The 25,427-nt window shown below is 41.4% G+C and overlaps 1 protein-coding gene across 1 annotated transcript in view; it reads right to left on the bottom strand.

The window, feature by feature from the left end:
* Positions 1–25,427, bottom strand: part of LOC138296482 (uncharacterized) — a 1,064,486-nt gene that overhangs the window by 340,238 nt on the left and 698,821 nt on the right. The window contains exons 58-62 of the mRNA XM_069235627.1: positions 22,012–22,162; positions 15,062–15,176; positions 14,806–14,904; positions 10,588–10,688; positions 7,612–7,761 (exon numbers count right to left, since the gene is read on the bottom strand). Of these exons, the coding sequence (XP_069091728.1) occupies positions 7,612–7,761; positions 10,588–10,688; positions 14,806–14,904; positions 15,062–15,176; positions 22,012–22,162 (616 nt within the window). The remainder of the gene's footprint in view (positions 1–7,611; positions 7,762–10,587; positions 10,689–14,805; positions 14,905–15,061; positions 15,177–22,011; positions 22,163–25,427) is intronic.

Here is a 25,427-nt window from a genome sequence, read left to right on the forward strand (position 1 = left end):
CCATCAATCAACCAATCAGTATTTGTACAGTGCAACACCATCACCACTGGGGGGTATCTGGGCACTGTGATGGGAGGTCTCCATTGAAAAGCAAGGTCTTGAGTTTCTTTCTGAAGTCTACAAGAGTGGATGCTGTTCGAAGGTGGAGGGGCAGGTTGTTCCAAGTCTTGCCGGCGACCTAGGAAAAGGAACGGCCACCGTTGTGGCTGCAACAGAAGCGGGGGAGTGCAGTGACTGGTGGGTTGATGGAAGTTCAGTTGGAGGATGATGTAAGATGGTCCTTAATTGTGTATGGCTTTGAAGGCACGTGTGAAGATCTTGAACTGGCATCTCTTCTCGATGGGGAGCCAGTGCAGATTTCTGAGGTGGGCGGTGAAGTGGGTCTGTTTGGGGCGGTCCAAAATGAGTCTGGCTGCGGCGCTCTGTATGGCCTGGAGTTTTTTAAGGAGCTGGGGGGAGATGCTGGCGTAGAGTGAGTTACCATATTTGAGGCAACTGGTGATGAATGCCTGGGTGATGGTCTTTCTGGTGTTGGCTGGGATCTATCTGGAGATTCTGCAGAGCATGCAGTGGGTGTGGAAGCAGGACGAGGGGCTGCATTGACCTGTAGTTTCATGGTCAGGTCTCTGTCGAGAATGATGTAGAGGTTGCATTAGTGGTCTGTTGACGTGGTGGTGGGGATGGGGGTGGGTCTGGGTTTGGATGGCCAAGAGCTGTAGTCCCAAATGGATGTGTTTCTCCCAATGATCAGTACTTCTGTTTTGTCAAAGCTCAGTTTGAGGCAGTTGGCTATCATCCAGTTAGCTATGTCGGACATGGCATCACAGAAGTTTGTTCTGGTGGTGGTGAGGTCTTCGGTGAGAAAAAGGGTGAATTGTGTATTGTCTGTGTAGGATATGATGTTGAGATTGTAGCATCTGACAATGTCTGCGAGGGGGGGTCATGTAGGTGTTGAATAGAGTGGGGCTGAGGGATGAACCTTGGGGAATGCCCCATAAGATGTTCTTGGGTTTGGAGGAGAACGGAGGCAACCGGATGCTCTGAGTGTATCCTGTGAGGAAGGAGGTAATCCATGTGAGGGCGTTCTCTCGTTTCCCGATGTTGTAGAGTCTGTAGAGGAGGGTGTGGTGGGAGACGGTGTTGAATGCTGCAGGGAGGTCGAGGAGGATTAGAGCAGTTGTTTCATCACAATTGAGGAATGTTCTGACTTCATCTGCGGCTGTGATCAGTGCGGTCTCCATGCTGTGGGTGGCTTGGAAACCTGATTGGGATTGGGGACAGGTTGTTGTGTCCCAGGCAGTCGGTGAGCTGTTGCTTGATGGACTTCTCGAGTACTTTTGCAGGGTAAGTTAGCAGCAAGATCAGTGTGTAATTTTTAAGTTCATTGGGGATGAGGGAGGGTTTCTCTAAGAAGGGTCTAATCTCTGTGTTTCTCCATCTGTCTGGGAAAACAGTTGTGGTTATGGAGGATGCTGGTAAGTTCAGTGCTGATGTGACTGGATCCAAGTTTGAAAATGTAGTGGGGACATGGGTTGGTGGATGCTCCGGAGTGGAAAAACAACATTTTGGTGTGGTGGTTTGTGTGGTAAGGAGTGACCAAGCAGTGATCGTTTGGCTGATTGATGTGCACTGATTTGCTCTAGGTTGTTGAGGTTGAAGAATGTGGGGTGGAGTCAAAGTTGTTGTAGATGGTGGTGATCTTGCTGTGGAAATAGTCCAAGAGGATGTTGCAGAGTTCTTATGAGGGATGGATGGTGTTGTCTGTGGCTGCTGGGTTGAAGAATTCCTTGACTATTTTGAATAGTTCTTTCGTGTGAGTGGCTGCTTTACCAATACGGGATGAGATGGCTTCTTTCTTGGCCTCCTTGATTTGCTGGTGGTAGTTACTGAGGGCTTCTTTGTGGATGGCTCTGTCGCAGGGGTTCCTGAAGGATCGCCATTGTTTCTCGAGTCCTGATGTGACCATCCTGATGTGAAGACAGATACTTTGATAGTCCTTCAGCACATCCAGATAACTTTAGGCTGTTAGGTTTTTAGGATTCATTTTCTGTGTATGAGCAAGGTCAACTCAAGCTTGTGTAGCTATTTCAAGAGGTTCTCTTCATTCCTGGGCTGGGTGCTCCTGGGTGCCGGCCATGTCATCCATTCCTACAGGATTTAAGTTCAGGGAACCAGAAGGTCATGGAAGCTTTTATTGGCCTGATGAGTGATATGGAGGTACTATAATCGGATAAAATGATAAAGTCATCTACAGCGCTATCTTTCTCTGTGGTTTAAATAGGCTTGTTGACGGGTCTATGTAGGTAGGGAAGTATCTTGTCATTAAAAAGGTGCATGCATTTCAGGTCTCCATTTTCACTTGTCTTGTCACTATGACAGTTACCTTGCACCATGTACAGGCCATGGCAATCAGATCTATTTCGCATTAAGGTCATTCTAGAGTGTCACCAATTTTCTAGAGATATTTACCTCTCAATGGCAAGGTTGAAGGTGAAAATACAAAGAGTGAGTTTATTGGCTGAAATATGTGAAGTCCTGCATATTTGGAAACACATTTCCAGAACATCAGTGGGGACTTAATGTAGCCAGCTCCATTCGCACTCTAACAGCAGATGGGTATTGTACAGTCCAAGAACACCAACACCTTAGTATGCTGCAAAAATACTTTTATTACACTATTTACATTGAACAGTTATTAGGGACAATGGAGGGTTACACAGAGCTCCATACTGCAGCAGCCACTGAGAAACATAAGAGTCTGAATGATCTCATCTCTGGGCTATGCCCTCAAACCTGGCCATATTCCTCATCGCACTTGCATTTTTAATGACAAAAGTGCATCTTCCCCCACTTTGGCTAGCAACTTACAACAATCAGTCAATGACTGTGATAGGTCATTCAGGAGATTTTACTTGGTGATGGGGGCCGATTAGGCAGTGGACTGCTCTCTCCCTTTATACTATTTCTCCACCCAATTATCCTGCCTGCATCTTGGCTCAGACCAGTGGAGTATTCCTCTGGCACCTAATGCTCCTGGCTGTTTGAGTGTTTCATTCTGCCTCTCCTCGAATGTTTGCATTGAACTGCATAAGGGACTCATTTACAACGAGAGAGATCTCTGCCTGCTCCTGTTGCCTTCCCTCTTACGTATATAACATTAATGTGCTACCACTGCATGGATTTGTACATAAAACCCAGAATCATTCGCTTTGCCAATGCTTGTTTACTTGTTGGAAGGTATATTTTGCTGTTGTAAGTGAGTGGAGTGATGAACTGGAAGTCAAGTTCTATACCTCTAGACTTCTGTATCCAAATTTCTGAAAGGTATAGAAAGATCATTTTTGAAGGCTAAAATAAGAATACCTTGTTTTTATAAATTAGTGACACCAAATCCAGTATTAGTAGATGCAACAGTTACCCAGTGGAAAGCTACTCCTTGTTCTGTTTACAGGAGAATGAAAGTTTAAGTTGGTGCTGCTGGGATTCAACCCTGTGGCACGTAGGTTACCTACAGACCTGAACAGCAGCTACACTAAGCTTCTAAATCCCTCTCTATCTAGGACTGCAACCTGTGGCTTAAAGGATGTACAAAGCTCTAGGCAGCAGATGTACTGGCCTACTGACTTAACTTTTTGAAATTGTAACTTATGACCTGCAATTTGGACCCATGCACAGTTCTACAGCAGGTGAAACATTCTGAGCAACCTTAGTGGAATAGGATTCTGCACCAGCAGGAAAGAGATAAATCCAGCACTGGGCACAGGGATCAGTATATGTGACATGCAGTTGCGCCCAGATCTCTGTATGTACATTAAACTCCTCAGTTGTCACAATAACATTTACACGCCTGGCCTGCAGATTAATCAAAGACCTCTGCAATGGGCGCTCAACCCCCTTAGCTGTATTTTTGCGTGGGAACCTGTGGCTCACAGATTACACATAGATCAATGGAGCATGTGCTCAAATAACGAGCAGCCTGAACATTGTGGCATGAGCTCAATTTATTTTCTGAATTAACTTACATTAAAGAGTACTTGAATACAGACACAATATTATTTGTATTGAACAGTTACACAGATTTTTTGAGTAAGGCATGCTATTATTGCCAATATAATGATACTCATTTTATCAATCCTACAAAGATTATTTAGGCCACTTAAGATTCAAACCTGTGTACTTGCAGGTTTTACAGTCATTCGAATTGAAATGCACTGAGACAAATTAATTGTTAATAGTATCTAACCTGTGCATCAGGATAGAGATAGCTTGTGGAGGTTGCGTGACTATGGGCCAGATTTAGATTTCAGCAGATTGAATACTCCCTCACAAACATGACAAATATCCTGTCAGCCGTATTACGATTTCCATAAGATATAATGGGATTGTAATACGACGGAAGGGATATCGTCATGTATGTGACAGAGTATTCCCCTCTGCCAATATCTAAATCATCCCCTATATCAGCACTTGGATAATGATGTATGGTGTGTGCAAGGGCAGATGCACACTGTTAGAGCTCTGCAGAAACTTGCGCAATGGACCAGAGATACATGGCGCAAGGTAGGTAAATGGTGCATACTGAGAGGATTTCCCGTATCTTAGCAGTGGGAGGCTGGATTACATGCAAATCTGCCTAAGTGCTATCTTGAGATTTCTGTATATTGGGTGGGCAATCCATAGAGCAGTTTAGGTTACAGGGGCATTGTGGGGTCTCTGTGTGGGTGTTTCACTATTGATAGAGCACCGCATGGTGCGCATCAGAAGAGAACATCATGAGCACTCTGCGATTGTCTCAATAACAAGAACAATACTGAATGGTGTACCTCCCTGGGCTGGATTTTGGGGACAACACACAACTCTACGGGTGCATCTCAACCCCTGCCTTGCAACACCATTCTTTCGTTGATATCTGGCGCATTGCTCTGGTAGCACACCTAAATCCTGGCCTGATTCATTCCTTTTTGTTCCACCTCTGAAGTTTCACACACGGCTCTGCCAATGCACGTTATACGGTCTTGTGCATTAAACTGTATTTTCTACAGGGTGATGTATTTATTTAGGTTTGCATACATGTATGTATTTAATTAATTAATTAATTAATTATTTTTTTCGAAGTGCTATATCACAAAAAGTATTCTATAGATATGTAAAAGGGGGACTAAGAACACAGAAAGCAGCAGTGCCAGAGTAAGGTCATTCTTCAGTACAAAGATAGGCAATCAAAAAGGCCTTCCATAGCGTCTCACCTTTTTGTGGCATGACATCACAAGTTAGGACTAGTAGCAGAACTACAAAATTCTGGAAGAGTAGTTTTTCGCTAACAGGTCAGATAGATAATTGAGTCCACCTTTGTGTTAGGCCCAGTGAATGAGGCATGCGTCCTTAAAACTGATCTACTGTTTACCTGGGGGAAAGTGCAGAGACCACCTTGCCTCAGAGATATGATTACATTTTTAAAGCCCCCGCTCTACTCTTGCAGGTTAATTGATGTAGGTTTGAAGGATAGTATGAAGTATGTTTATGACCATAAGATGCTCCGTAAGTTAAATGATGGTCACAGATTTGAATTTCAGCAAGGCCAACTCAGCCTTACAGCCTTCTATGGTCAATAAATTGAGCTCCATTAAATGAAGTAACATTAACATGTTATTTAAGGACTTAGACAAAGCATACATTTGGCAGGAAGAACTATATTAGAAACATTTTTATATTTAGGTCCGATATCCATCCACTATCTTGAGCAGGCTTTTCAAACTGCTGTCATTCACTTTAATGCCATGACAGCACTGAGAAACGAAGTTTGGTTTCACTAATGTGACGTACCAATGCTCAGTGCTGGCCCTGGAGCCTACCTCTTCGAGTCCATGTTCATTTATATGTTTAAAGAGCTACAATTCGAAAGCCCTGTTCAAAATATTGGGTGGGTTTGGAACCTGAATATAATGTAACATTGTAGATGGGCAACTGTGAATAAAGGGGATGGTTTTCAACTCAGGATTGTGAGGGACATTACAGCAGTGGAGTAGCAAATGTGCAAAGGGCCCAAATTCAAACAATATAAATGGGCCCACATCTGCTCGTCTGGCAGTGAAAAAAGCGACCATAACTGCACTGCAGTCGCCGCACAGGCCCATGTGCCCCAACACCACAGAAGCTGATGCACCACTGTCGGCTATGACACAGCATTTCAGACAATTTTTACTATCCAGACATTCAGAACACCTCAGTGAAAAATATCCACGGTAATCACAGTTACTGGTCTTTAGTGCCACATACTATTAAATACATAACTTTTTATGTGAATTGATTTGTGAATCTCATATAATCACATTTATAAATGATCATAAAGTAATATTCTATTGAATAATGTCCACATAAGAAATGTGGTAATTAAAATGCAGCACTCGAGATACTACTAAAATGCATCACATTTAAAAACTGGACATTATTTAAACATAAGTCTAAGGGCCTGATTACGAGTTTGGCGGTCTGAAGACCGTTAAACTTGCGGTAGAGGTCGGACTGCCACACTCCTGGCAGTCCGACCGCCAGATTATGATCCTGGTGGTCTGACCACCAGGAGACCGCCGTCTCCACTGTGATCAGTGATGCAGACGGGTTGGCGGCAGTCAGAACTGTTATTGGACACAGCTCTGCCAAGTTCGGCACCGCCCTGCTGATCACAACTCCCTTTTACGCCAGCCTTTCCATGGTGGTTGCACCGCGACGGAAAGGCTGGCGGAAAGGCAGTGCTGGGGGCCCTGCCAGCACCCTCGGAATGCGCACTGTCTGCTATGCAGACAGTGCGCATTCCGAGGTTGCTTGTGTGCAACGGCATTGCCCTTGGCTCCCTAAGGAAGCCGAGGCCAGTGCCGCCACACTGTTCCACTAGGCTCATCGACTGAAACATCGCAATACATCCTTTCCGCAGGTCAGCCCGTTGGAAAACATCATCAGCTTTCACGGCAGCCTCATCCCTGCCGTATTGGCGATCTCAGCGGCAATGTCCCCGAAATTGTAATGAGGCCTTAAGTCTCAGCAGATGTTCTCCTCTTCCTAACCTACAGGTGCCAAGATGTGTCTCCTCCCACCCACACTAAATAACTCGTGGCTTGTCCCATCCAACATTTTGAACAAAACAAATCTTCGGTTGCCAGGTACTTTGTTGTCTACCATTTGAAAGTTAGTAGAGATGTGACATGACAGATTCACACACATATTTACAAAATGATGAACAGAGAGTAAATGGCATATTTGGGGTACAAATACTAATGAAAGAAGTAATTTTAAAACATTTTACCAAGCATACTAGTAAACTTTAGGACTAGACTCCCTTGAAAGGTGTTGGAAGCCTGTCCTTATAAAACTTCGAAAGTTACCTGGTCATAGGGTATAATGTTTCATTATGTGTGTGAATTCTTTTGACTAAATTTGAGGTATGGTGCCAAAAAGACCTGTTATCGGAAGCCTTCCATAACCTTAATCATCAGTATACCTCCTGACTTGCAGCATGCTTCAGCTTCACGACATTGGAAAGGCTACCATATCAGAATGTAAAAAATATAGACTGACCTGTGACAGACCCCAATACTAAAAACCGTAGAGACTTACCAAAAGTCTTTTGGCACACATTCTTTGCGGACTGTTGGGATACTGCGGTAATGACATGGCAGCTTGCACCACCAGCCCCTCTAGTGACTGCCACTCGAAGGGTTTACTCAGTTTCACAAGAACTCGGTCATCCAGCAGAAGTCTAAGCAGCTGAAGAAGCAAGGCATGTTGTAAATATACCACTTGCATATCATACATTTTCAGATCTAATTACTTTGAAAAGGAAAAGTTTATGGCAATTTCATTGTGAAGTAGCACTGAAATGTTCGTGGTCTATTACTAATGGGAAGCAGAAGAAGTAGATGAATGTTGCTGACTTGTAGTCAGATATAACCACAAGAGGCGGATTTGCAAGCTTATGATCTGCATAAAAAAATATAAGTACAAATTCTGAGATCTTTTACAATTACAAATGTCTTCTGAGGTATCTCAGATGAAAATGGGGCAATGGGAAGGCAGTGAACACCTACATAGTCATAACGGTGAGTGTATTCACAAACTTCGCAGATGGTTTTTACACCAAATTTATGCACCAAAACGGAGTGCTTGTGAAGTCTTATGTAAGTTTGGCTATGGTGTGTCAAGCCTATCTGAATGTCCTCATATTTCAGGGAGGGATAAAAGAAGGTATTTCTCCACAGGGAGAACTATTTTGCCTTTGGACAAAAAAAAAATCTTCTGGTTCAGGATTAGGCATTTGGGAATATACAAACTGAAATAAGAATTTATATGGACGTTAACATTGAACTACTGTGCAAATCTATGGGAACAACTGGTCCTGATAATCTGACAGGGTATATTCTTAAAATAAATTTCTTCTCATATTGAATAGGCCTTTGGTGAACCATCTGGCAAGAACCTCAATTTAGCATTCCTGGAAAACAATTTAACTGTTTTAGCACATCTCAAATAGCTAAGGAAGCATGGCGGCCTAATACTCTAATGATAAGAAATATTTCTCAGTTAAATAACATGGGTATCAAATATTTCTCCAGAACTGATTCAAAGATAGAAGCTCAAATAATATTTACAAAGTGTAGCAGTACCATAAGTTGGCCATAACAGTGTTTTAAAGGAGCTTCAGATGAGATAAAATGTTTTTGTTACATGGGCTTGTTTTTGTGATTGGAAAAATAAATGCTGTTCATAATCAATTAGAAGGTTCAGTTTCGCCAGCATAGGATTACACACAGTCACTCTGAGCAAATATATACCAGGACATACATGATATGACACTTTGTGAATCCATGTAGAATGTGGTAATATAACAATAAGGACAATAAATACATTGAGAGCAAACATTTCAGACACCTTTGAGGCCTCTATAAGCATCTTGTACACCAGATGCCTACAAGATTCAGCAGAACCTGACTGGTTTAGATTTGAGCTGAAGACACCATGAGGAGGTTGCGAAGGGAATACATGTATTTATGTTTAGCTGGAAAGAAGTAGATCAGCCTCTCTCTGAGCTAATCTGTTTACATATTTCTTTGCTCCATTGCGCCATAACTTATGATTGGTAGGTTACAGATGCTCCACCATGTATTCATAATTCATACACTGCCCACTAAAGTCTGTTCAAAGTGTCAGCAATTTAATGATTGTGTGCAGGGACTGTAATGAATAGGCTTATCATTTTGGGGTTTGCCAATGTGTTTTGTCCAGAAACATTCTCATCATACAGATTAGGGTGCACATTATTTTTCTTAATCTGGGTCTGTCTTCCTCTGCATACCTCCATGGGAGACCACTCTCTTTTATAGGACTTAAAAAGACAGGACACTCTCTTTACCTGCAGCCACTATTCCCTGTGGGGAACTGACCTTTCCCAAAGCTTGCATTTGGGGTAGCCACAAGTGCAACAAAAATTCGGAACAGTGGACTTGGAAACTCTCAATGACCGGGATGTTCAAAAACACATGAGAAAAATTAATTCCAAGCCACATTTACATCTATCCAGCCGAAGTAATGGGTGGGAGGGTCCTTTTGGGCATTTTCCCTGGGAACCTCCACAGTCACATCTGGAAGTTGTGGAATTAATACAGGGCTTTTGCCCAGTCAAGGTACTGAAACACTGGAAACTCATAGCTCACTAATGGTTTTTACCAGCTGATCCCAGAGAATTTCTATAGAAAGTTTTCTAGTCCCGGCCTAACATAAGGTACATATATGCCAGAAATACTGCATGGCCTGTAACATCTCGACTTATAGGTTTTATTTGCCAAACAGAGAAGCTGGATCATTTCCTCTCTGATTAGATTGAACAGTGCTATTGTTCCGGTGGTGGCATTAGTATTTTGACATTTTCAATTAAAAACCCGAAACTTTAGGATATCTCGGCATACCCAGCTGAGGGAAAAACAGAAGTAGATAAAACGTTTATGTAAAATAATAATTTATGAGGGAGATACATTATAGAAGAACACAGTGCAGCAAGAGGAAATCAACAGTCCATGCCTTGCTATGCCCCAACACCAGGTGGCAAAGAGTTCACTCATTTAAAGTTGCACTTGAAAAGGCTGTCTCGGTGTTGGGGGTGCACAGAAGCAAAGGGTTTTGATTTCAGTCTTCTGGTCAAGCTTTCAAATCAGCAAATAGCATGTCCCAACACCTTATAGATGTTTATTGACCATTTTGTTTAGCATGCATCTGATGCAGAAGATTTCATTTAATCGGAGCTCATTAGGAATCATTAGCTAAGCCTTGAAACATCATCCTATTAGAGAGACAAAGGAAGAGGTATAAAAAGGAAAGAAATAATACTTTGACGGGGCATATGACTTTATATTGCTGTTAGATTTAATTTGAGTGATTCTGGGAAGGTGGCTATGGGGAAGCGATGTTCCATACTTTAGGAATAATGTTTTATGAAGATATAACGGTCCAGTACTGACTGAAAGTACTGACTGCATGCATTAGGTGTTTGGATGAACAGCACACCAAACATATTACTTGCACTCTACAACTGTACAGTACCTCATTGCAGTTCTGTACCCCATTGGCATCAGGCTGAGGAAGATTGATGTCATCTATGAACATTTGAAAGGATTTTCCATCTGGTGCTCCATAGATAAATCCTGCAATAAATATCCCCATGGAGACAGAATTACAATATTCTTCCTGTTAGAATGTTCACTGTAAGGGGACAATTAAAATGTTGGACACAACTTGGACAAGAGGCACCAAAAAAAGAAAGCGTTCTAATCTATGTAACCAATTCAGTAATTTTTGGTATTAGACAGTTCAGAATGGTGTCCTCTATTTATGTACAATTTGGATGTTAAATACAGACATGGAATGGGATACCTAGAGATAAGATTGTCTAGGGAAAAACTGCTACAGCACCTGAAAATACTTCTCTGGGTTGATATTACCATCACTATTCTAAGTTATGAAGGTTAAATTCACTAATAACATATGGTTTGATTTCACTGCATGGTAAAACAGCATGCTTTCCCTCGCCCCAGGATCCAAAACGTATCATCTGGACTTTTTTCAGTTACAAACTTTGCAGAGAAAACCAGCAAAATAGGCCCACACCAAGGAATGTCGAATTGGGCAGAAGGACTTTTGCATATAAGTTGACAAATTTGGATTGGTCCAGTAGCGGCAAAGAAGAAAACATTGTACTCGTTAATGTGATTCTGTTACCAAGCACAACCCACAAGTATACGACTCCAGGTACATTAGATATAACCAAAAGCTCTATAGAAGCAAAGGCCAGCTCTGGTCTTCAAGGTTTAGAGTGGGGTAAGGATTTCAAGTGATCCAATACCAATATTCAGGAAATAAATGAATGTGGTTGGTATGTATTTTGCAGTTTCTGTAAATTGTGAGAAATTGGGTTGTTGGTTGACTTGGGTGTGAGCCCTGGTCAACCAACAACCACAATCCCTTGCCGTTTGAGCCACAAAAAGTCACTAATTTAACCTGTGCTTAAACCTGGGTAGCTTGGCACAAACAGAAGTCAGGCTAAACTTAGAGACAATATGTTAATAATATTTATGCAACACACACAGCAACACAGTCAAAACACAACACAATACAAATCCAAAATCAATTTAGAATCACAGAGGGCATTTTAATAATTAATTTGACAGCAAAACCATCAAACTCCAATAAGTAGAGCCGGAGTTATGAATTATTAAAGTTTAAGGTTCAAAGTTGCAAGTCCTAAGTTTTGGAAAGTGGCCACCTGGGCACCACAACCAAGGGTCCAGGAGTAGATGGAGACCTCTAGGAGGTTCAAGACTCACTCCGGCTGGGTCCAGGGGCATATTCAAGATGTTGGGAGCCTGTTATGTCCCTATGGCTCTGAAAAGGAGGCCAGCTAAACTAGCCCTGGGGGTCACTTCTGAAGTCCTGGGTGAAGGGGAAGATGCAGGGCTCCACAGCAGGGCTTGCCTAGAAGTTTCCAGAAGGGTGCGCTGAAGCTACAGGAGTTTCCTGCCTCCCCTGCCCTGGCTCCTAGCTGGCAGCACTGACAATACAGGATTATTAAGCCCATTGTGTGGCAGCAGAGCACAGCCTATCCAGGTGTATGTGGGGCTGTGCTTATCTCCGCCCCCATCAAGTCAGTTAATGGCCCATTCGGCCTCTGCTAATCCTATTATTGTGTGACTTTCTGGGGTGAATTTACAAAGTCTCAACTGTCATTTGCACCCAGTCATGTAACCTAAGGCAGGCTACGGACACAGAAGGCTAAGGGCAGGAAAATGCCAACTTTCTAAAATCCGACTTTACCATTAAAGAGGGTTTAGCATTACAAGTTCATAGTTACCAAACATGATATATTTACCACCTCTGGTTTAGGAATTACAGCTTATCAAATATAATAAGGAATAAAACTAAAAAGTACATGTCCTACCTACCTATGGGCTACCTAGGGCCCACCTTAGGGTGACTTGTATGTAATAAAAGGGGAGCTTAAGGTTTGGTAAGGGTTTTTAAATGCCAAGTCAACATGGCAGTGGGACACTACCTACAGGCTACAATAGCAGGCCAGGGACATATTTTAAGGTACTACTTAAGTGGGTGGCACATTAAGTGCTGCAGGCCCAATGGTAGCATTAAAAGTTACAGGCTCTGGGTATACTGTATACCACTCTACAAGGGATTTACATGTAAAATAAATTATGCCAATCAGGTATATGCCAATCAACCATACTAAAGGCAGTGAGCAGAAGAACCTTAGCACTGGTTAGCAGTGGTAAAGCGCTCAGAGTTCTAAGGCCAACAGAGCACAATTCCAGACAAGATGGAGGCAAGCAGGCAAAAAGTTTGAGGGAAGACCACTTCAAAGCTGACAGGTCTAACACTAATCTAATTGTGGCATGCCAGGGCTTGCCTTGGGAATACCAATATTATTTAATGTTAAATCAAATTTAATTAACACAATGTTTCATTTTCCCAAAAGGCAGTATCATATGCATTACAATCAATTTCAAAATGTGTATGCATTTACAATACCTTTAATATAGCACTCTGTGTACAGAATGGCTCTTTAGACCAAAGGTTGAATTGAAAAATTAGTGTAAGCAAACAACGATTGGAACTTGGCTATGGTGACCGTCAATCAAGCATCTAATGTAGATTTAAAGAATGTGAAGGTATTCTAAATTATAGGTTGTGCGTCTTTGATTGCTCTATATTTGTTTGATGTGTTACTCATGTTGGACACACTAATTCCATTCTCCTGAATTGCTTTTCAGTGCACTTTCACTTCCAGTTTGTGTTGAAATTATCGGTGGCTCCAGGAGTTAGACTAGTGTGCTAAAATTTGGTATGCTCTTCAATCCTTAATAGAGGGCATGCTGACTCTGCTCAGGTATTTCTCCCTAACATTGAGCCTTGCCTTGAAGTCTCCTACTCCGGCAGTTAGATGTCCCTTGAGTATCTTTGTGGTCTAGCAGTTAACCAACATGTTTTGGTGTAAATTCACAAAGCGTAGAAGATTTTAAGGTTACGCACTGCATTTTCATAGTTTTCCACAACATTAGGGATTCAAAGAACCACAAGAAACTCCAGGGAGACTTCAACAGAAGGAACATGATAAGAGTAAATCTGAAATTGTACATCCATTTGTTTACTCTTTTTTTCAAATGGCAAAAAAGATTAGGGAGTAAGTTCAGAAATGCCATGTATGTGGGAAAAGGCACTGACATTTTTTGTGAAAGAGATTGTGGGTGTTCACTTAATTACATAGCCAACTCCAGTCACAGTCCCATGGGAACATCAACTTTTATTTCCCCGACTTTACACTTACAACTTTGAATAATCAAGCCACCTCTTGCATTTCCTGCAATCATAAGTGCCATCTTTGATCAGAAGTGACTGCAGATCCTGATTCTGTGATTTGGGATTTGAAAGATACAACTCTTTTGTACACATGTGTGGCATCTGTGAGCAAAGAGTGCTCTGAATCAGCCCCTTTGTGTATTTCAGTCTTTCCTTAATTTTTCCAGTTGACTAATATATCATACTTTGTAAGTGCATTTGAACTATTTTTTACAGCAGTATAAGCCCACTTACATTGTATCATTCTAGCGCTTAAAAACAAGAACAAGCTTAATTATTTTTGACATACATACCATAAACATTAATGGTAGGGTAAGTAAAAAATTAGAAGGAAACACCTACTGTAGTGTGCCATGATACCTTTTACATCATATAGGTTTTTCATAGGTATACACTCAGAACATTATTAATGTGTAAGCTTCCCTTCTGTGTCAGATCTACCAATGAATACCAAGTGCATCAAATATATAAGCTAGAAATACGGAAAATGTGCCTCTGATTGCTGGCCATTTTTTAGAGATATGTTCTTTGACTGACAAAGCTTAATTTCACACAGCCTAGAGTCTATGGCATTATTGTGAAATTCTGCTTAAAATCTCAGAGTAAAGAAAGTAGGTATTTAAAAGAGACAACTGTCTAACTGGATTGACCTCCTTTTACAAAAAGCTGCAGAGGACTGTGTAGTGTGTACATTTTGAAGGGAATGTCTACTTTGTACTTAAAATATAAGACAATAATCTCTATGGCTACCTACATTCTACTCATGTAATCACCAATGTCTGCCTCTCCTCTGTTTTTAAAAAACTCAGATAGTGTTTGGCAACATTATTGGGATTTCACTTTGATTCACTGAGCCCAACCAAGAGCAGCACCATTTTCAAAGACAGCTTATCTCACCTTGCCTGTGAACGATGTTGGTTTCTATGAGATTCTGGAGGTCGGAGGCCTTGGTGGATCCAGAAAATACCATCCTTTTTAACAACAAGTGGGATTTGTCTGAAAGCGAAAACATATTATTTACAGTCCAATGCAGAGAACATTATTAATGTAAGTATAATACTCCCAATTTCATGTGAATAGTTTTGGAAGAGCTGTGGGCAAAGCAGAGACTTCTTACAAATAAATACTGATGTTATATTTGAGTTTCATATACCTTGTGTGCTGATGAAGTCATTAATCACAGATGTTCTTCCTGCTCCTGGAGGACCAATTAATAAGACATGCTGGTTTCCCATGCTAGCATATTCCATGAATGTCCGTACTATCATCTGTAAGGAACATAATTCTTTTACATGTGTTGCTTCTCATTACACACACCTTGATAGAAACAACAGAGGCCTTGCCTATGTCAAGGCTTTTATGCTTCATATTATATGGTCAAAGGCAAATTATGTGGCATATATAAATGATAAGGATGTACTATTATCTAGCCACTATATTATTTTACCTATCATTAGTAATAATATGAAAAGGATACCAAGTTTAAGAAAATAAATACCTTTTTTTAAGAAAGAAAACTAAACACATTCAACATATATTATTAAAAATGTTGTCTACTCGCAATAATTGACTTTACAATGCATAGCTGTACAGAAGCACAATTTTATTAGTATCCTCCCTTTCACCACCAGAGTAAATTAGTTTGTGTAAAACATACAGAATGCTCAACAAAACACAAACCTACACAAACACACTTTTTGGGGAAAACAAGGAGCCTCTCTTTTACTCTTTCAATTTCATCAACTGTTTACAACTTGTCTCCTAGAGCTCAGTGTTGATTTACTCCAATGGCCAGATGAATAAAGCAGTGACAAATGCTTTAATTTGGGGTTTAAGACCACAGAAATGTTTTTTTGCGTTGTATTAAACACATTTTAGGTGTAAGTAACTTTTTTTAGAAGGGGCGTGTTGTAGGTGTCCCTCGCAAATAGTGATTCCTATACATTTGTAACCAGTGAAATATTTGTAAAGGACAAGTGGTCTCACTTAGACCACTTTTGGGGGGGAGGGGTCCCTTCACCTTTGAGATTTAATTTTTTTTTCTTGAAAAGTAGCCAATGGTTCAGTGGAATACTGCCAAATCTCAAACAAACAAAACAATTTTTTTAAACTCAGCCCCCTTTTTCTTTGAGGCTGCATTTTCTTAAAAAAAAAGAAAAAAAAGGTTACTTGACTGAAAGACAACCAAAGACATGGTGGTCTGCTGGACCCAGAAGGCCAACATGCAAGTGATATCCTCTCATTGGTGTGGGCTGTGGGCTGCAGTTGCAACCTACCTCATGAATATTAATGAGATAGTTCAGATTGTGACCTACTCCAAATATGAATTTTTCAACTCCACCTATTAGCAAGGGTTTGGGAATTATTGTGATCATTATTTTGTGAGAAGTAAATTGTATATATGCTGCAACTTCCCTGGGGTTGAGATGACATCAACAAGCATTGATTTCCAACACAGAAAAGCCTTTCAGAACAGTATTGCACAAATCCGATTTACTGTGTAATTGTCTCTCTCTGAGGCGCTTCAAGATAAAAGCCTTACAAGAAATTAACAAACAATGGGACTAAATTATGCATGTCCTCTGAAAACAGTGGTCTTCAAACTTTTTAATGTTGCAACTCCCTAGTTAAAAAAAACCACTGAATTACCTAGAAGTTTTCACAATTATTCTATTAAATTGGCAATATCTGAATATGTCAAAAAATATTTAGACATTGTAGTTAAGTTACGTTAGCCCTTTTAAAACTGCAATCAAACACATAAATGCCAAACATACTATTCTGATCAAAGCACTGTTATCATCATGATGATTCTCTTGGCCATAGCCTGACGCCCCTCCTAGGATCAATTAATGCCCCAAAGTTTGAAGACATCTGTCTAAAAACAACTGTTGCTTGGGAAGACTGCATGCCAACATTAACCTGTTGGGTGCGGGTGTTGGCCACTATCATGTAGATATAGCTATATATAGATATATCTATCTATATAGATAGATATATCTATATATAGATATGTCTATAGATAGATCTCTCTATCTCTCTCTCTCTCTCTCTCTCTCTCTATATATATATATATAATATATATTTATTCGCCACCAGTTCTCTTGCAGTTGCAGCTTGCGTCTTCAAAGCAATGCACGTACTTCAACTGACGCGTTTCAACTGTAGCTTTGAGGCAGCAATAAAAAAAGTCAAGTAAGTCTTGTGATTATGTTTCTGCTAGAAAAGGATCTGACTTTTGTTTAGTGGCAGTTTTGATGCCATTAAGTAGCGCAGAAGGTTTATGTGCCTACTGAAAGGATCAAAACTGTATTATACGTGAATAGCTGATTGGATTAGTAAAGCCAGCCATTACCTGTGCTATAATAATACAAATGAAATGTATGTGCGGGGGACTATGAAGAGATGAAGGGTACTTTTGCTAGGTGGTAGTGAGGGATCCGAGGAGGAGGTCATGGGAGTGGGAGCACCAATAATGATTGTTGGACTGGGCGCTAGAGGCGCTAAAGACTGTGACGATTGGTATGTGACAAGGTGAAGTTATAGTGTGTCATTTTTGTTTTTTGAGTGTCTTGAGAGAACATGCTGATTTGGGGAAGAAGCGAAGGTAAGGTGACCTCTACTGTTGCAGGTATCACCCACCAGCAATTTTGTGACTGTCTACATAGGCTAGTGTTTTAAAGCGACAATTTAGCCAGTAGCAGAGATGGCATCTCATTTGATGACTGCTGCTCAAGCCCTAACTCGGGTTATAGAGGACAGCTCTGACGTAGGATCAGAGACTGAAACAGCAGATACTGAGACAGCATCTGAGGGATAGGGCAACGGCGTAGACTCTGGGAGTGATTTTTCAGTCGGAGTCCCATTCGATAACTCCTCTTCCAGTGAATATGAGGGAGGTGATGAGGACAGTCCTGCTGTCCCTTCGCAAGCACAGTCTGTGCAGAGGGACAATAGCTGGTTAGCCCAACCTAGAGAGCAGGTGCATGCGGGGCAAGCACAGAGAGAGTGCTTTCTTGGGAGCTCCCCAATTTATTTCAGACCCAAATTCCACCGCCCAAATCATACTGTGGAGACATCAAAATTATCTATCAGAAAACAAACTGGTTTTGTAAGGCAGGCACCTGGGTTTTTGGTCCTGGGCTTGGCGGCCATATAGGGAAACAAACCAAACCCAGACATTTCTGGAAACAAGACATCCGGGGGAGTCCACAGAGGTGTGACTGTGTGGATTCCCCAAAGTTTTCTTACCCAGAATACCCTGCAAAGCTGAAATGTTGAATAAAAACTCTATTTTTTCTTGCATTTCTGTTGCACAAACTACAGGATATGCTGGGATACACAAAATTCCTACCACCCAGTGTTTCCCCACCTGTCCTGATAAAAACACTACCCCACTTGAGTGCCTGTACCCAGTGCCTGGTCAGGAATGGATCACCCCAGGGTCAACAGTTGCCCTCATGTAAGGACCAGCATTGACCATTGTGTGATCTATTACTTTCACGGGCACTAAGCCTACACACACAAGTGAGGTGCCATTTTTATCGGGAGTTTCATTTGGTCATTTAAGGGGGTAAGAATTGCCTGGAGGAAACTACACAGGAGGATAACAGAAGGAAGTATAGCAGCCCCAGATTTCCGGCTGTACTGCTGGGCTTTCAAACTAAAAAATGTAAGGATTCTGCTATCCAGTGGTCTGTCTTTTACTCGTCTATTTCAAGCTCTAATTACAGATCTGCCTCTTCCTTATCAAATTTGGCCACCCAAATTATTTTTAAAAAGGTCACGCTGGGATCTTGGTTGCAGCCGGTAAGCTTTGATTTCATGTTAGACGGATTATGGGGATGCCCTATTGCAGTGACCTCACACCAATATGGAATTCACCAGGAACACCGGAGTGTCTGCAAGATAAGTTAGCAGGTCTGTTAATCAATGCGGGCATCAATAAGTGTGGCCAAGTGATTGTGGAGAACTCCCTAATTTCTTGGGACTATTTGTCCGTGATCACAAGCAATAGACTGTCTATTTTAAATTTTTTACAGCTGGCGAGCTGAGCACATGGATTGGGCAAAGACGGAATAGGCAATAGGGATTGGGAAGAAAAAAATACAAGAAAATCCCCCTCAAAGAAGAGAACTCCCTAAATGGTATATGATGTTAATGGAAAGCGAGAGCAGAGACTTTACCTTGCCAGATGAAATATGGAAGAGCGACCTGCTGACGCTTGAGTTGACAAATTTATGGCAAGTATTGATGTTTATTTTATGGTCTTCTGTAAAATCAGCAACTCTCAGGAAAAGCCATCTATTTACAGTGCACAGGGAGTATTGAACACCTAAGAAGTTATCAAGCCTAGGAGGTCAGGAAACGAAGGTTTGCCTGAGAGGTGGTATGGAGAAGGCAGATGATGTCCATATGTTCTGGCAGTGTCTCGCAATCAAGATGTTCTGGCAAGAAGTGGGTAAGGCCCTAACAGAAATGTTTGGAAAAGAAATAGAGGTAAGTCTTGCACTGGTGATTATTGGGTAGCTAGATGGCACTGAGTTTTTACTCAAGTTACGGAGAAAGCATGCATCACTATTATTCGTATTATTATTCTTGCACAAACAGAGATATGTTTGAAATGGGTGTCCTCCGTACCCCCACTATATACAAACTGGATAATTTCTACTCAACAAATAAACTGTTTGGATCGTAGTTGCCTTTCCAGTTAGAGGGTTGAGATGTGGGAACTATGGGCACAATGGTATAAGACTGTGCACACTGACCTGTGAGAGCACAATGAAATATCAAATTTGGGTCCAATAATTACAAAAAGAAAGGAACTTATAAAAGGAAATGTACCAGGGGCACAAGAGTTCGCTCCTGTTGTTTGTTGTAAGAGAAAACAGACCAGGCATTGGAAAACTGCAGCTTGGTAGCTGTGGTAAATAAAGTCTCTGATTCTGTATACCTGCGATCCTACCTCTCCTTTATGTAAATGAGGACTAAAAAAAAAAAAAAAAAAAAAAACACAACTGAGAGGGATGTGTGTAAAAGAGAAGAAAAACGAGAGAGAAGGGATGGAGACGGAGGACATGCAGCAGAACGGGAGGGAGGAGAGATGCTGCCAATCCAAGCTGGAAGAAAGGGAAAGTAGTATAGGCAGCTCTGGAAGGCGGGGCTACCACAGCTTTTAGGTGGGGGCAAGATGTGGCTCCTCTCAGATTCCAGAACATTCTATTACCGAAATGTGAGGAAAAGGTGTTTTTTTGCCAAATATTGAGGTTTGCAAAAGATTCTGGGTAACAGAACCTATTGGGAGCCCCACAAGTCACCCCATCTTGGATTCCCCTAGGTATCTAGTTTTCATAAATGCACCTAGGTGCCGGCTGAGCTAGAGGCAAAATCCACAGCTAGGCACTTTGCAAAAAACAGCTGTTTTCTTTGGGAAAATGTGATGTGTCCACGTTGTGTTTTGGGGCATTTCCTGTCACGGGCACTAGGCCTACCCACACAAGTGAGGTACCATTTTTATCGGGAGACTTGGGGGAACAAAGAATATCAAAAGAAGTGTTATTGCCCCTTGTCTTTCTCTACATTTGTTCCATCCAAATGTAAGATGGTGTGCAAAAAAGGCGTCTATTTGAGAAATGCCCTGTAATTGACATGCTAGTATGGGCACCCCGGAATTCAGAGATGTGCAAATAACCACTGCTTCTCAACACCTTATCTTGTGCCCATTTTGTAAATACAAAGGTTTCCTTGATACCTATTTTTCACTCTTTATATTTCACCAAACGAATTGCTGTATACCGGTATAGAATGAAAACCCATTGCAAGGTGCAGCTCATTCATTGGCTCTGGGGACGTAGGGTTCTTGATGAACCTACAAGCCTTATATATCCCCGCAACCAGAACAGTCCAGCAGACGTAACGATATATTGCTTTAAAAAATCTGATATCGCAGGAAAAAGTTACAGAGTAAAACATGGAGAAAAATAGCTGTTTTTTTCACCTTAATTTCAATATTCTTTATTTCAGCTATTGTTTTTCGTAGGAAAACCTTGTAGGATCTACACAAATGAACCCTTGCTGAAATCAGAATTTTTTCTACTTTTCAGAAACGTTTAGTTTTCCGGGAGCCAGCATTGGCTTCACACCCATTTCTGTCACTAACTGGAAGGAGGCTGAAAGCACAAAAAATAGTAAAAATGGGGCATGTCCCAGTAAAATGCCAAAATTGAGTTGAAAAATGTGGTTTTCTGATTCAATTCTGCCTGTTCCTGAAAGCTAAGACGATGGTGACTTTAGCACCGCAAGTGCTTTGTTTATGCCGTTTTCAGGGAAAAAACCACAAGCCTTCTTTGGCAGCCCTTTTTCCAATTTTTTGGGAAAAAAACATGACTTTTTCACTGTATTTTGGCTAATTTCTTGGTCTCCTCTAGGGGAACCCACAAACTCTGGGTAACTTTAGAATCCCTAGGATGTTGGAAAAAAAGGTGCAAATTTGGCTTCGTTAGCTTATGTGGACAAAATGTTATGAAGGCCTACGTGCGAACTACCCCAAATAGCCAAAAAAGGGCTAAGCACTGGGGCAGCGCGGGGAGGCCCAGCAGCTAAGGGGTTAATAGGCATTCATAGCAAAGACAACATTTTCACGACAAAGATTAAATAATCCCTTCCACGCTGTTCGAAATATTTTTAAATATTTATGTTTTTCTGTTAAAGAAACGAGCACATCCTCCATCTATTAATTGGGTTTATCAATCAATTATTAAATTTAGATACACCAGGAAAACAGCTCTTGCATGTAGCGGATCTCCACTTGCTTTAAATATTTTCTTTTTTTTTCTTTAATTCCTAAGATTTTTCAGCATTTCCTTCTCGCCTCATTTCTTTTAGTTTGTTTAGAGTCAAAGGCAGAATGCTTCCGATCTTCCAGCTATAATGGGCTGTTTAATTTATCCTTCGGAAATAAACCAAATTTTTGCTAAGAAAAAAATGTATCACCTACAAAAACTTTGATCACTTTTACGTTGCTTGATACACGTCATTTGCTCCCAAAGAAACTATTCCGTCGGACAACTGGGCACATCCGAGGAACAGGTATGTCCTACTTACGGTGTCTAGAGTGTTGACAAACACCTCTCCCAGGATGTCTGTGTTCCCGATGTACGTCACTTCCGGCAGGCGAGACTGCCAGGTGTCCCATTCTCCCGACTCGTCCACGTAGTAATCGAAGACTGAGATCTCATTTTCATAATCTGGCAAACTGCAGTATTGAGGAAGAATAAACCAGAGGCAGTGGTAAAGAGGCATCTATTTCTTATACACACACACAATTATTATTTTAAAGATAAGTTATTTATTTGAGCTCATTGCGTAGTATCAGGAAGAGTTAAAAAACACGAGTGATTGTAATGTATACAGTATGTACGAAAGAATACGTTAATGATTGATAGATAGATAGATAGATAGATAGATAGATAGATAGATAGATAGATAGATAGATAGATAGATAGATAGATATAATCCCTGCTTCTGAGATCTGAGTGCCACTTGCAGGGTTCAAATGCTAGTGAATCTATTCAGTGCCGTAACAAAAATCGAGCCCCCCCTTGCAAAGTACATTGATGGGCCCTGATGACGCAGAAATGAAGGTTTTACATTTATTGACGCATAAACGTAGTGTGAAATAATCATGTGTGACTTTAACCGAACTAATAAAGATTGTACGAGGACAAAATGTGCCCTCAGAGTAGTTTGCTAACATTTATAAGCGTGCTTTATATAACGTGGTGTATTAGAATTGTATTAATCCGACATAATCATAAACGTGTGCTACGATTTGCTTGTTTGAAATGTTTAGCTTAGCATAACTTTAGCGGAGGCTTCGGCCTAGTTGCCTGGTCTCACGATTTAGATGCTCGTATTTTTCAAATGTGCTAATAAACGTGTATTTCTGCTTGAAGCTGTACTTTTCCACTGAGATCGTTCACATGCTTATCTTAAGGTTTCGTGCCAGCCTGGCATTTTTTCTCTTTGCTCCAAGGTCAATCTGCAGGTGCGGACAATGGAAGCTCTGAAAGTGAGTTAATTGGTATAAAATGTTGCAACTTGCGTACCCGTCTCCAAGGATAATGTATGCTTAAGTAAAAGCTTGAGAACTGTTGTTTTTGATTGGATAATTTGAAGCCAACCTATGAACCCTCCAATGGAAGACCCTACTGGATTTGAACTGTTGTCTATTTAAACCAGGTGCACAAGAAGAAGGCCGCCATTATTATTTGCCATTTATTTGCCATTGCAGCCATTACCAGCCCGATACCCGCCATTTTGCAGGACATTGCAGCTATTATGGCCCACCTTGTTGCGACGCTATTTTTGAAAAAGACTCTGATGTTTTCTCTAATCGAGAGAAAGAGACTTTAAGAAATTCTCGCCCTAGAGACTTTAACTTTAACTTTGATCCCTTTGCATGAAGTAGTAGTTTTATCCTGCCGCCGTGAGGCAACTGCCCCGTCCACCCCTGCCCTTTTGCCCCGTCCCATGCTGATCGAGAAACGGTACCTGTGAGACGAAGACTTCCTTGAATGCTGATTGAAATTGGTAAATATGAAAAGAAATTGTACAATTGCATTGTGTTTCTTTTAGGTAACCAACTGCTGATTTTTGATAAGATCCCTAGTTAGGAGTTTTCTAAATTAATGTTGCTAAATTGTTTTGCATGAAGTCCCACATGCCGATGCTAATTTGAGGTTAGATGAGGATTCCTTTTGTTGCACGATGCAATTTGAGACCTTGTTATGCTGACCAATGTATGCAATTAGCTCATTACAGATCATAGTTTTAGTGATTTGCGTTGCTATTATCGAATGCCTTGTTATTCAAATGCTGCATAGATTGCATCTGTTTCGTCGTTATGGACAGCTATTAATGTTCATTTACATATATCATTTGGTGCTGAGACACATTTATATTGTGCTAGCTTTGTTAATATAGGGAAATAAATTCATTAACGTTGAATAAACTGGTGTGGTTATTTATGGCCGAAAGGTCATAGTTCGCCGAAATGTTTTTCTGGATTAATTGTGAAGTGTTATGTTGATCAGGGCATTGCTTACGTTCGTTATTGATTATTGATTACATTAAATTGACTGATCTCGGGCGAAGAGAGTCCCACTTAGCCAAAAGATTCATCGGCCTAAAGAGCGTCCAAATACAGGTAAATTATTAGGGAGGAACGCTCTATCAGTAGATGGTAGCAGAGGACGGTTTCGCCTTTTGGGACTCCGTACCGTTAAAGTACATGGTGTTGAATTAACGGTTTCGACTTTTGAGATCCCACTCGAGAAGTTGAATTAGATTTTTCTAGTGTAAAATAGATTGACAGAATGATGATGGGCTAAGTCCACCGCGACTTTCCCGGGATCTCGGAGCTTGCGAATGGAGAGAATGGAGGTGTGAGATCGGCGTTGGCGGTACTAGTGATGGTATGAGTGAAGTTAGGGTTTTGCGCTTGCACAGCTTATTGCCGCAGATTGTGTGAAAAGGTTGCGAGGATTTTAGAGAATAGCGGAGGTGCGACTCCGAGTGTAGAAGTAGGGAAGTCGTCGAACTTCATAGAAATAGCGGAGGTGCGACTCCGAGTGTGAGAGTAGGGAAGTCGTCGAACTTCATGTGCATGTGGCGCTTCGTGCATAAAAAGGTCCACGTGGTTGTTGTTGTTGAGACGGGCCCTGCGAGGTCAAGAGACTCCGGAGTATGTTGTTTTATGTTGTGGTCTGGTCGGTTTAGTAGGTTGACCGGGCGTGGTCAACGAGTCGGTACGTGTGTTAAGGGAGTGAAAGAAACTTCGACTTCGGGCTTTGACAAAAGTCTAAGTGCACTAGAATAGATCATTGACAAGTTGAGAGCGGTCTGCGGGTCAGATTTGCTTGCGAACGTGGGGACCGAGAAAGATGGAATAACTGCCGAGGCTAGTGAAAAATCCCTAAGGTCCTGAAGCGATTGTGTTACCCTTCCTGTAGTAAACCGACAGATCTGTTTTATTATAATTTTTTGGTAGCTCGCGATACATGCCAGAAGTTGTTACGAGAGGAGCTGAGTGAAGGAGGATTAGCCGCGAGGCTTTGTCAGCCGCAGTGTGTGTGAGTGTGATGTCACTAGGAGCCGCGCTGGGATAGGTTGATTGGAGAGAAGGGTCGCGCACGGATTGGACGCAGTCCGTGGGGCTCGATCGGAAGGGGAAAGGCAAGCGAAGAGTATTCCGGGAATTAAAGTCACCTATTGATTACAAACTTTGTGAAATAAAAGACGAGAAAATGAAATGTTTTAAAGCATTAAGGAGTGCGATGAAGGGGGAGTCTTACATTAAAGCGAGCGTAGGAGAGGAAACGCCACCCGAAGGCACACTAGCTTACATTGTAATGGAGGAAAAGGGGGTAGCTCCGTGCCTTTGGCTGAAGCAATGGCACAAGCTGACAGAGAAACATGGGAGCGTAACATTCCCGATCCATGGGACATTCAATATAAGG

Source organism: Pleurodeles waltl, chromosome 5, assembly GCF_031143425.1.
Source record: "Pleurodeles waltl isolate 20211129_DDA chromosome 5, aPleWal1.hap1.20221129, whole genome shotgun sequence".
In the NCBI taxonomy this organism is placed as follows: Eukaryota; Metazoa; Chordata; class Amphibia; order Caudata; family Salamandridae; genus Pleurodeles; species Pleurodeles waltl.